This window comes from Nicotiana sylvestris, chromosome 1, assembly GCF_000393655.2.
Source record: "Nicotiana sylvestris chromosome 1, ASM39365v2, whole genome shotgun sequence".
Lineage (NCBI taxonomy): Eukaryota > Viridiplantae > Streptophyta > Magnoliopsida > Solanales > Solanaceae > Nicotiana > Nicotiana sylvestris.
Window position 1 is genome coordinate 167,340,280 of NC_091057.1, and position 11,439 is coordinate 167,351,718.

At 36.6% G+C, this 11,439-nt stretch overlaps 2 protein-coding genes across 7 annotated transcripts; one reads left to right on the forward strand and one right to left on the reverse strand.

Moving 5' to 3' along the window:
* Nucleotides 1–5,636: 5,636 nt before the first annotated feature.
* LOC104241511 (uncharacterized) lies at nt 5,637–11,114 on the forward strand. Of its 6 annotated transcripts, none has more exons than XM_070170857.1 (4): nt 5,637–5,934; nt 6,023–6,133; nt 8,038–8,127; nt 8,217–8,600. In XM_070170857.1, exons 1-3 carry the CDS (start codon nt 5,732–5,734, stop codon nt 8,096–8,098), a joined length of 375 nt encoding a protein of 124 aa, XP_070026958.1. In that variant the 5' UTR covers nt 5,637–5,731; the 3' UTR covers nt 8,099–8,127; nt 8,217–8,600. The 6 variants fall into 6 exon arrangements, with proteins under 6 accessions (XP_070026958.1, XP_070026947.1, XP_070026946.1 ...); XM_070170846.1 differs by having other exon boundaries at nt 5,638–5,934; nt 8,208–8,600; XM_070170845.1 differs by having other exon boundaries at nt 5,639–5,934; nt 8,038–8,600.
* On the reverse strand, nt 10,428–11,397 carry LOC138876941 (UDP-glucuronate 4-epimerase 3-like). Its single transcript, XM_070156207.1, has 2 exons — nt 11,377–11,397; nt 10,428–10,844 (listed from the first exon to the last, which is right to left on the reverse strand). The coding sequence occupies exons 1-2, from the start codon at nt 11,395–11,397 to the stop codon at nt 10,428–10,430; spliced, it is 438 nt and encodes a 145-aa protein (XP_070012308.1).
* Nucleotides 11,398–11,439: the final 42 nt, after the last annotated feature.

Genomic DNA, 11,439 nt, shown 5'->3' on the forward strand with positions numbered 1-11,439 from the left:
TTCTATTGTCCTTTACTATGTTCCTTTTGTTTTGTTTATTTCCCCTTTCTGAGTCTTTTGGTCGTAACAAGTGAGGAATGACTTCAAAATTTTCCACCAGCTTTCCAATTGCACAAAATGGGGTCACAAGTCAGGAAAAATAACAAGAGCACTGAGCTGGTAATAATCAACATACTTTGGGATCCTTATGAAACACAAAGTTTGGTAGATGTCGATTCAGGAATAATGCAACAGATAAAGGGTATTGGGATTGAACGGGGAAAAGGGTATTTCAGTGACACAGATGACGGGGAAAGCGGTTAATCAGTAAACATGCAAGACCTTCAAGAAGAATCAGTTGTCACAAAACATATGAGGTTAGATAAGAAGACTAGAAGTAATAATTGAGAGATAGTCGTCAAGAAGGGCGGAAGTTATCAGCCAAGTTTCAAAGATGGTCGGAGAACGCAAAGCATGGAAAGGAGAAAAGGAAAGTCATCCCAGCGGGAGCACCACAACCAACCACCGCACTTTTAAACTGACAGAATTTTCTTTGATTTGAAACAAGGGCATGGAAATGATATTGATGACAGGAAGATATGCTACAGGAGGATTATCAGACTGGGGCAGAAAATTTTCTGTCGTATTGAAATTTTTTCGGGTACCCATGTGAAGAACATGAAGGTCAATACAAGTGTTTTTTAAAAAAAAAAAAGAGAAAAGAGAGGGGAGTAGTTTTCAGGAAAGAAACACTAGTTCTAAGAAAGGTAATTTTTGGAGGAATGAAACACTAGTTTTTAGGGAAGTGGTTTTTTGAAGGAGGACAACACCAGTTTTTAGGGAAGCAGTTCTGAAAGAAGATAATTCAAGTTAGTGGGTAGATAAAACAAGTTTTGAAGAAAAATGGTTAAAAGAAATCTTAGTCTGATGAATTTTTCACCTAAGATAAAGAAATCTTAGTTTGTTGAATCTTTCACCTAAGATAAAGAAATCTTAGTCTGTTGAATTTTTCACCTAAGATAAAAAACTTAGTCCGATGAATCTTTCACCTAAGATAAAGGCAGAAGTTGGAAAAACGAAAGGAAGGCATAATTTGGGAAAAGATGAAGGCGGAATTTGAGGAGAAAGAAAGGAAGGCATAATTTAAAGAAGGGGATGGCAGAAGTCGAAAAAAAAGGCATAATTTGGGAACAAGAAAGGAAGGCAGAATTTGAAAAGAAAGGAAGTTGGAATTTGGAAAATTAAGAAAGTTGAGATCATGCAAAATGGACTTAGTATGATAAATTATCTCCTAGAGTCACAATCTTAGTCTGTTGAATCTTTCTCCTAAGATAAAGAAATCTTAGTCTGATAAATTTTTCACCTAAGGTAAGGATAGAAATCTTAGTCTGTTGAATCTTTCTCCTAAGATGAAAATCTTAGTCTGATAAATTTTTCACCTAAGATAAAGATAAATCTTAGTCCGTCGAATCTTTCACCTAAGATGAGAATCTTAGTCTAATGAATTTTTCACCTAAGATAAAGTTCAAATTTTAAGATACATTGCGGTCTTTAAATTTTTAAAAGTTGCATTTCAGTCTTATCACAATTCAAGTTTTAGTTCTTATTAGTATGTGGTAACAAACAACCAGTATTCCAATTGGGGCAGAAAGTTTTCTTTGTTTTGTCTATTTTTGTGAAGTCAGGAGCCCGCCTGAAGAACAGAGGCATACAATTCAAGTTTTGGAAGTCAGGAGCCCGCCTGTATAACATAGGAACCCGCCTGAAGAACAGAGGTATACAGTTCAAGTTTCGGAAATCAGGAACTCGCCTGGATAATAGAGGAATACATTTCAAATTTCAGAAGTCAGGAGTCCGCCTGGAGAATAGAGACATACAATTCAAGTTCAGTAGTCAGGAGCCCACCTGAATAACAGAGGTGATACATTCAATTTCAAGTTTCGGAACTCAGGAGTCCGCCTTGGAATAGAGATATACAATTCAAGTTTCGAAAATCAGGAACCCGCCTGGAAAATAGGGCGCCCATCTGGAGAACAAGGGAAAACAACTCAAGTTTCTAGGGAAGACAGTTTCGATGGAAGACAGTTCGAGTTTCGGGGAAAATGGTTCAAAGTGTAAGGGAAAATAATGTCAAGTAACAAGGGAAGACAGTTCAGGTTCAGCAATCACGCGCTCACCTGAAAAAGAAAAAAAGGGAATGCAATTCAGAAGTTGATGAAGGATGTGAGCTGCTCAAGACACGGCCGAGGTCACAAGCACTACATGACCGGTCCTGACCCAAAAGTTGTAGAAGAATGAGCTAGCACCTGCAGCTAACAAGTGTCAAGGTTCAAATCTAAAGTCTGCATGAAGAACCATTCAAGACTCAAGATCAAGCTTCAGAAGACTTATAGATAGGAATCTTGTAGCTCGTGGTCGATAGGCTTAGCTAGTCTTTTTCATCTTTTGATTTTGATGTAATAATAGGGACCGCAGACCGGAACCTCGCCGGAACGGCACCTCGACCGGATCTCCACCTCGGCATACTCCGTCATCTCACTCATTTCTGAACTGCACGTGGCCTGATTCCTTTATAGCCAAGGATATGTAGGCAGCTCAAATGCCAGAGCTCGGTCACACTCCCTTCTCTCTTAGTCTTAGTCTCTCCAAATAAGGGTCGGGTCAAAAACTTGTCTAGTCAGTCTTTGTCTGAAAACTCTGTACGTTTCCAGTCAAAGAGGGGCAGTTGTAGACATGTGATTTTTGACCCTCCCCAAGATCTTTTATATATTAGCGTAAAATATTTAATTTAGGCATAATATAGATATTTTAAGTAATTTTGACTCTTTTACTCTATTTTATTACAAGAAAACAAAATCACAAAAATAGGTTCATTTATGTTTGTAGTCATTTTTAATCTAAAAAAATATATATAAAAATAGTATCGTATTTTTATTTTTAATATAATGTTTGAAAATACAAAAAATAGATTTGTTTTAATGGTTAGTTTTGTTTTAATAATTATTTTAATAGTAGGACTAATTAATAAATGGGCGCGTATTTTTAATCTCATTCGCGGCAAAAGAATAGAGCTTGGGCTCGAGCAACCCATCTTTAGGCCTAATTTTGGACCTAGCCCACAATTGTCAAGCTCATAATTCCTAGGCTCATACCCCTTAACCTAAAACCCTACAACTTAGACTCTACACTATAAAAAAGAAGACTAAAGAATAAGAAAGAGGGAAGGAAAAAACAAAAAGAAGGAGCAGCTGAAAAAGCTGCGCGACCCCACCCCCTCGCGCATCGTCTTCTCAAAGAGACCCCCTTCTCCGTTGGTCATCTCCTTCAATAACAATAACCAAAAAACATAGACCCCCAAGGCATCCAAAACAAAAATCAGCATTTTTTTTACGATAGGTCCCTCCCCATCGAGCTTTTCCTTCATCTCGCCGTTTTCCGATTTGAAAACTTATCCAAATCCTGAGTCCTCTTCTTCGCCGACTAAACTCCCTCACCACCGGAAATGGCCGAAAACTGGCGACGGAAGTTTGTTTCGTCAATGGAGTTCGTTTAAAGCTTGTAGAGAGTTCGTTTGAGTTTATCGACTGAGTTTCAAGTTTGTCATTACATTTGGTTTAACATTCATGTTGAGATCGAGTCCTGTTACAGCGCATTCTCGCTGAATTCGTTGGATCCGTTTGTTTTTTTTTGGGTTGCTGAATTCCGTTCGATTCAGACGTCTTCTTCTTCAATGTAATACCAGTCAACATATTAATATATTGAAGTCACCGTTCACCTGAAAGGTCACACTTTTAACTTTACTTTTCCTCTGACCTTCAGATTTTGTGTCATGAATGTTGATATTGTTTGTTTGATTTCTCTTGCTGATACGCTCATGCTCTTTATTTCGGAACTGGTATATCAAATGAGTACTTTAAAATTGTATAGTTGTTTGTCTTTTCTTTCGTGGAGTACTGTGAGAAGTTGGTTCATTAATTTCATACAGGTATTTGACCCTTGGTCTTTTCATTATTAGCATAATATTGGATTAGTGAAAGTGATTAATGGATTAATAAAAGGGGTGGTTCGCTGATTAGTTTATCTTGATATGTTGATGATTTAAATATCATTGGAACTCCTGAGGAGCTTCCAAAAACAGTAGACTGTTTGAAGAAAGAATTTGAAATGAAAGATCTTGGAAAGACAAAATTTTGTCTTGGTCTACAAATTGAGTATATGAAAGATGGAATATTTGTCCATCAATCAACATATACCGAAAAGATTTTAAAGCGATTCTATATGGATAAAGCACATCCATTGAGTACCCCAATGGTTGTGAGATCACTTGATATAAAGAAAGATCCATTCCGACCTCATGAAAATGATGAAGAGCTTCTTGGTGCCGAAGTACCATATCTTAGTGCAATTGGGGCATTAATGTATCTTGCCAATAATTCCCGACCAGATATAGCTTTCTCAGTAAGTTTATTGGCAAGATTTAGTACTTCGCCAACACAAAGACACTGGAATGGTATTAAACATATATTCAGATACCTCCAAGGGACCATTGATATGGGTTTATTTTATTCAAACGAATCCAAGCCATCATTGATTGGTTATGCAGATGCAGGATATTTGTCTGATCCACACAAAGGTCGATCTCAGACAGGCTATTTATTTACAAGTGGAGGTACAGCCATATCATGGCGTTCGACAAAACAAACTATGGTTGCTACTTCTTCAAATCATGCAGAGATAATAGCCATTCACGAAGCAAGTCGAGAATGCGTTTGGTTAAGATCTATAACTCAACACATTCAGCAAACATGTGGTCTTTCTTCGAAAGAGAATATTCCAACAATATTGTATGAAGACAATGCTGCATGCATAGCTCAATTGAAAGGAGGATATATCAAAGGAGATAGAACAAAACACATTTCACCGAAATTCTTTTTCACTCATGATCTTCAGAAGAATGGTGAAATAGATGTACAACAAGTTCGTTCAAGTGATAATTTGGCTGATCTGTTCACTAAGGCGTTACCAACCTCAATATTTGAAAAGCTGATATATAAGATTGGAATGCGTCGTCTTCGAGACATTAAGTGATTTTTCATCAGGGGAGTAACTACACGCTGCACTCTTTTCCTTATCCAAGGTTTTGTCCCACTGGGTTTTCCTGGTAAAGTTTTTAATAAGGCAGCAAGCAATGCATATTATAAATAACTATGTACATCCCAATATTTTTTTTGTAAGTTTTTAATGAGGCACATTATCTTACATGGACATCCAAGGGAGAGTGTTATGAATAGTTTGTACATTGGATACTACTTTGGATACTACATTGGATGTTATATTGGTTGCCCATGTTGTGAATAACTTAAAGATTAAATTTCCTACTTTATGTCCATCATCTTTACCTTTTATGTCTATAAAAGGCCATGTAATTGCAATGGAAAAATACACCAAAGTGAAAAAAGAAAACATTTTTCTCTTTCTTTCTATCTCTTCTTATTTACATTTTACTGCATTACTTTTATTTTATAACAATATTAAAATTGTGTTACTAATAGATGCTTAATTTATGCAAGTATTATGTAATAAAATTTGGGATAAGAATAGGTTAATGTAAAGGTCCTTAAAAGTTGTCCACAACAATCTATACGGTCTTTGAATTCAAAACGGTTAATAGAGGAACGCCATAAGAGAAATCTCAGAGAGCTAATTGGAGCTTTGACCCACTGACCCAATTGGTTTCCCCAGCTTATTCCATATGTTCACTTCTCGACTGACTACCTCCAGTTTGCGACTTGTACGTTGCCGCATCTTTTCTCTTCCTTCACCCCCTTTGACATCCTTCCTCTCCACTTCTCTGCTCTGTCGTTTCCCTGCTTTTACTTCTTCAATGGACAACACGGGTTTCCACAAACCTTCTTCATCCTCCTCCTCCTCTGCCTTTGCTCATTCCAATCGAAGGTAATATGTTTTCTTCTTCTTTTGCTGAGTAATTCTCTGTAAAGTTTCAATCTTGAATTGGAAAATTATGGTTCTGAATCAATGGCAGCGGTGGTAGAGGAAGAGGGAGAGGATGGGACAATAACGAAAGATCAGGAGGCCGTGGCGGTGCTGCTGCCAGCTCCGGCAAAGATAAAATTGATGCTCTTGGGAGACTCTTGTACGTTTATCACTATGTATTTCTTCTTTCAGGCTTTTGGTATTGATTTTTTTTGTTATGTGACGCCATGGTAGTAAATTAATCAACAAAAAGCCTCAATTCCAAATTAGTTGGGTGCGCTGTATGAATCATCTGTTTACATTTCCTCTATTCAGGTCAGGTGCCGATGATTTCAGTAATTCATGTAGATAGACTATCCTTCTTCTTGTGACATATGATAGTACAAGCAGTTAATCAACAGAACAGTAATCCCAATTAGTTGGCTTTAGCTTTACGAATCCTCTCTAACCAGCAATGCTTTGTGAAACTCAGGGGGAGGGGAAAAGGAGTTAATAAAGGAAAAAAATAATACTTAGAAAATTTTGACTAGCTATGATGATCATTGGAAGTGATTAGTTCCAGGCTTCTAGGGATTAAGGGTATGTACATACTGTAGTGTTTGAAACTATAGTTCGTTAAGTACCAAGTGTCACTTGTTTTAAACTTTCTAAGTTCTCTTATCAAAAACCAAACTTTGCCTAAACCAAATATGATATTTCGAATATTCTGTAATGTTGCAACTGTTGTTTAAACTTACGCATTTTGCGGCACATGGCCTCTGAGCTAAACTTGAATATGAGGAATGATGGGTATGTGAAGGTGCAGGATCTTTTAAAGCTAAACTTAAAAACATTTGCCAATGTCCCATTGAGGTCACACACTGTTGATGATGTCAAAGAGGTTAGTTATGTGAAGCCTTGTGCTCCTTTAATTTGTTGCCTCCATTTCTTGTATGAGGTTGACGAAGGCCTCATTTGTTTTTTTAAGATTAAGACGTCTGAATCTGAATACACATCTGAATATCAAGATGTGTATTACGATTAAGACATCTGAATTTGAATACACATCTGAATATATTAAGATGTGTATTAAGATCTGGATAGAAATAATTAAGACTGTTTGATTTTTAACATCTAAATGCATAAAATTTATCTTTATTTGAAAATTAATAAACATAAAATTCAAATGAAATACTAACTAATCTAATATTCTATCAATAAAATATATAGTTTTTCTAAATATGATAGTTGTTGATGGTGATGGCTAACAGGTGAATGCCGACTAGAGGTGGTGGTTGGTGGTAGTTTTGGTTGATGATGGTGGTTCATGCTAGTAGCTAGTAGTGATTGGTAGTGGTGGCGATTATGATTGAAGATGGTGGTGATGGGTGGTTATAGCTAATAATTGGGGGTGGTAGTAGTAGTTGTGACTGAGGAAGGTGGTGGGTGGGTGGTGGTAGGTTATAATGATGGGCAGTGCCGGCTGTGGTTGTTGATGGTGATGGGGTGGTCAGTTGTGGTAGTTGAGGTGGATGAGTGTTGATTGTGGGTGAGAATGACAGTGGTCGGAATGGTGGGGATAGCAGGTGGTGATGGTCAATAATGATGGCGACTATAATTGAGGATGATGGTGGTGGTGGTGGGGTGGTGGAGTATAGTGGTAGTTGATAATGGCAGGCAATGGCAGCAATTAATAATGAATATGTGATAGCATCTTAATAAAATTAAGTCTCTGTTATAGATCTTAATCATACAGACCTATTCAGACCCACTAAGTGGTTGTGAAGTAAAAAAACAAACACACTTAATGATTAAGATCTGATTAATTAAGATTCAGACTTTAAAAACAAACACACTTAATGTCTTTGATCTGGATGATTAAGATTCAGACATCCATTAAGTGCAAACAAATGAGGCCGAAAACTCTGATCTGTTTATTCCTTGGATTGCAAATGGTTCTCGAGTCAATTTAGTTGAAAAAGAGCTATACCTTCTGGTCCTAACTGGAAAACAAATGCTGGCTTTTCATTGAATGAACTTCCTTTCTTTCAGTTGGGTGAACTGGTTTTCGTTGTATTTTTATAGGCAGTACGGAACGATAACAAGCAAAGATTCGGCCTGTTGGAAGAGAATGGAGAGCTTCTGATACGTGCTAACCAGGGCCACACAGTAAAGGTACGTTCCCTCCTTAAAGTGGAATAATGTCATTTCCTTTTCTATTTCGAGCAGAACTATGTTGGAAATCAATAAATTAGGTCATTCAGAGGGAGGAGCCTCTGGTGGGTACTTCCAGTCTTCCACTATAGCTGGACAAATTCGTGGACTTTTGATGAATGAAGAGGTAAAGTCTCAATATGTTTGGGGATGAGAAGAGAAGGAGAAGGAGAATGAATACTGGAAAGTGAGAGATTAAACATGGATTTTCCTTCAATTCGTGCACTTTAGAAAGTGTGTTAGGGAAGTGCCTATAAGCATACTTCATTTAGTGCAAGCAATTACACCATTATTGTTCCTAATAATTTTGTATTACAAATGAAACACTATTATGAGATTCTCAGTGCATCCGTATCTTACTCATAAACTGCTACGCCTCAGTCCCAAATAAGTTGGGGCCAGCTATAAGATTCTCACTTATTGTGTTTTTTTTATTTAATTTATCTCAGGCCAACCTTATACAAAGTAAAAATTAATTCTCTGTATATTTTGTATTACAAATGGAACACTATTATAAAATTCTCAGTGCATCGGTATGTTACTCATGTTTCTAAAAATTCCAATTTCATCTTTTCGTTATTGAAAAGTATCTCATGATATGCAGACCCTTCTCATATGTGTTTTTTCCCTTGTATGATAAACTAAAGTAATGGTATAGCAGAAATCCAACAGACTTCTGTGGCCCACAAGTTAGCAATGTCATCGTTAGTAGCTGAAAATATATTGTTCCAGTCGAGGAGACTCCAATGTTCTTTGTTGTTCTTCTTCTTTATTCTGAACAGGGTTGACATCAAAATTACTTTTGTATAAATAGATCCAGCTTCTTCTTCTCGTTTACTGAGTATGTCAAATATTTATTCTTTTTTTTTTGCACAACTATGTACTGCTTCTTCTGTTCTTTTGAACATAGTTGATGTCCAAGTTTTTAGTTCTTTCTATTTTTTATGACTAGATTGGCGTTTATGTTTTTATTCTTGTAGAAACTTCAAATGACCAGCAGTTGTTTTTTTCAATGTCAACTATACTGTATTCATTTACAAAGTCTGACACTGCAAATGAAAATAACATATATGTGCCCTTTACCCAATATCAGTTCATAATCTTTGAGTTGGCAATTTTTTTCTCTAAGTTTTTATGTCTCTTAGCAGATAGTTGAAACTCAGAGCTTATTAAAACCGATCCTTTCAGCTGACGAAGTTCCAGGTAAAGTGAATTTTGTGCATTTAATAACACTTATAAATACCTTAGTTGGAATATTTCTCTTTTCATAGGAAAAATCACTCTTATTTGGAGTCTGTCTGGGCTACTATTTGAACTGTTTTATAAATTCTAAGCACCCGTTCAGCATCATGGGGGTGCGGGTTGATTGGTCATAGGGCTAAAAGGAATAAATTTGGATCTTGCACAATGTCAAACTGCCATGTATTCCTTCTATTGCAACTTAACTGTCAACAATTTTATATTGTTGATAATTTTCCCGAAAAGATCATGCTTTTCAATGTAGTAGCAAATACTAAAATCGGAGTAATTTTTTTTTGTATAAAGTGCTAAAATCTGAGTATTAATGTTAATAAATGTATAATGTATGAGTACAAAAATTCTAATGAGTCTGCCCCCTTTTCCCATAAAGAAACTCTCTAACGAACAGGGAAAAGAACAATGGAAATAATCCTTCTAACGAAAAGGGAAAAGAACAATGGAAATAATCTATCTAACAAACAGGGAAAAGAACAATGGAAATAATCTTATTCTAATGAGTCTACATAAGCAGCTTCCAATAATAAACCACGAAATATAGAATCACAAAGTACATAATCCTATATTAACTGCCAAAATAAGAAATATACAACCTCAGCATTCATGTAAAAGCATGATCTCAGAAATGTCCTAACCAAATAAATCTATGGAAGAACACAAATGTGGAACTATCGTGTGCTATGTTTATTAGAATTTAACAAAAGATGATACATGTCCACTGTCCATCAATCAGCAGTGGTCTATCAGTCATGAATCCTAAATTGATAAAACTACAACAATTACATTCCAAAAGTAACAAAAGTTTGTTTCAGGTTCCATTTTGAAGCAACCAATGTGCATCCACCACAAGACTTCATCATCAGGGGATCTGATGTGCTTCATCATCAAGATATAGAAAGCAAGAAAGTAGGGCAGCAATCGGTGATGCTTTTAAAAACAATCATAAGAATCAAAATGAACAAGAATTGAATGGTAGGATCCTACCGCACAATCGAAAGAATGTATCACTGGGCACTCTTCTTTCCATTACCATAGTAATTGAGGTACCATCGAACAAATTTCTTCAATCCCGTCTGCAGATCGGTACTAGGCTTATATCCAAGCTCCCTCTGGGCCGAACTTATATTCGCATGAGTAAACTGCACATCCCCATTCCTTGGCAACTTCATCACCAATCTCTTAGCCTTCACCTTTAGCAACCTCTCCAAAATGCTGACAAGATCAGAAACCGGGACAGGGGATGTGTTCCCCAAATTAAACACCCGCAATTGAGCAGGGCCTTTCTTCTTCCCACCACTTCCAGTGCTCTTCTCCGCAGTATCCAATGCTGCCAAACAACCCTTCACTATATCATCTACGTAGGTAAAATCCCTAGCTACCGTGCCATGGTTAGCTGCCTCGAATATGGGAATCGACTTTCCCTACAAGATATCCCTTGTGAAAAAGAAGTAAGCCATGTCTGGCCTACCTTCAGATTCAACAACAACAAACAAGTATATTCAAATCATTGAGTTCAAATTCAAATTAAACTTAAACGGAATAAATAAACAGATTCAAATCACTAAACTCAATAATCAATTGAACCTCAAACTAAATCTAACAATATTGCAACCAAGATGAAGGATTCAAGTTATCAAACTAACACACTTCTATATTAAAACTAAAAATTCTTTTAAATGAATAAAAACAAACTGAAGAAATAATAAAGAAACGATAAACCACGAACAAGAAAGAAACAAACATACACTGATTTCGGATCCGAGAATATCAAGCAAAATACGGACAGAAATGAAACCTAAACCAACTAACCGGATCGGAACAACGACGAACTCAAATGGAAACCAATCTGCCCGGAAACTTTGAAACCAAAACAACTCGAATCTACCCGAAAATTTTGTATATTTTCCGGTTGATTTTAGGCGACGAAACTGGACGACGAAGACGACCACGAACCGGATGACGAAAGACGACCATGAACCGGATGACGAAGACGAGAGGTTGACGACGAGGAGATGA

What these genes read in the sequence shown, in the direction of transcription:
- LOC104241511 (XM_070170857.1), top strand. Translation starts at nt 5,732, where the DNA reads ATGTTCACTTCTCGACTGACTACCTCCAGTTTGCGACTTGTACGTTGC. An exon ending in TTTGCTCATTCCAATCGAAG is followed by an intron (nt 5,935 to 6,022) that starts GTAATATGTTTT and finishes AATCAATGGCAG; the next exon opens with CGGTGGTAGAGGAAGAGGGA. An exon ending in GATGCTCTTGGGAGACTCTT is followed by an intron (nt 6,134 to 8,037) that starts GTACGTTTATCA and finishes GTATTTTTATAG; the next exon opens with GCAGTACGGAACGATAACAA.
- LOC138876941 (XM_070156207.1), bottom strand. Translation starts at nt 11,397, where the DNA reads ATGGTCGTCTTTCGTCATCCG. An exon ending in TGGTCGTCTTTCGTCATCCG is followed by an intron (nt 10,845 to 11,376) that starts GTTCGTGGTCGT and finishes GATATCTTGTAG; the next exon opens with GGAAAGTCGATTCCCATATT.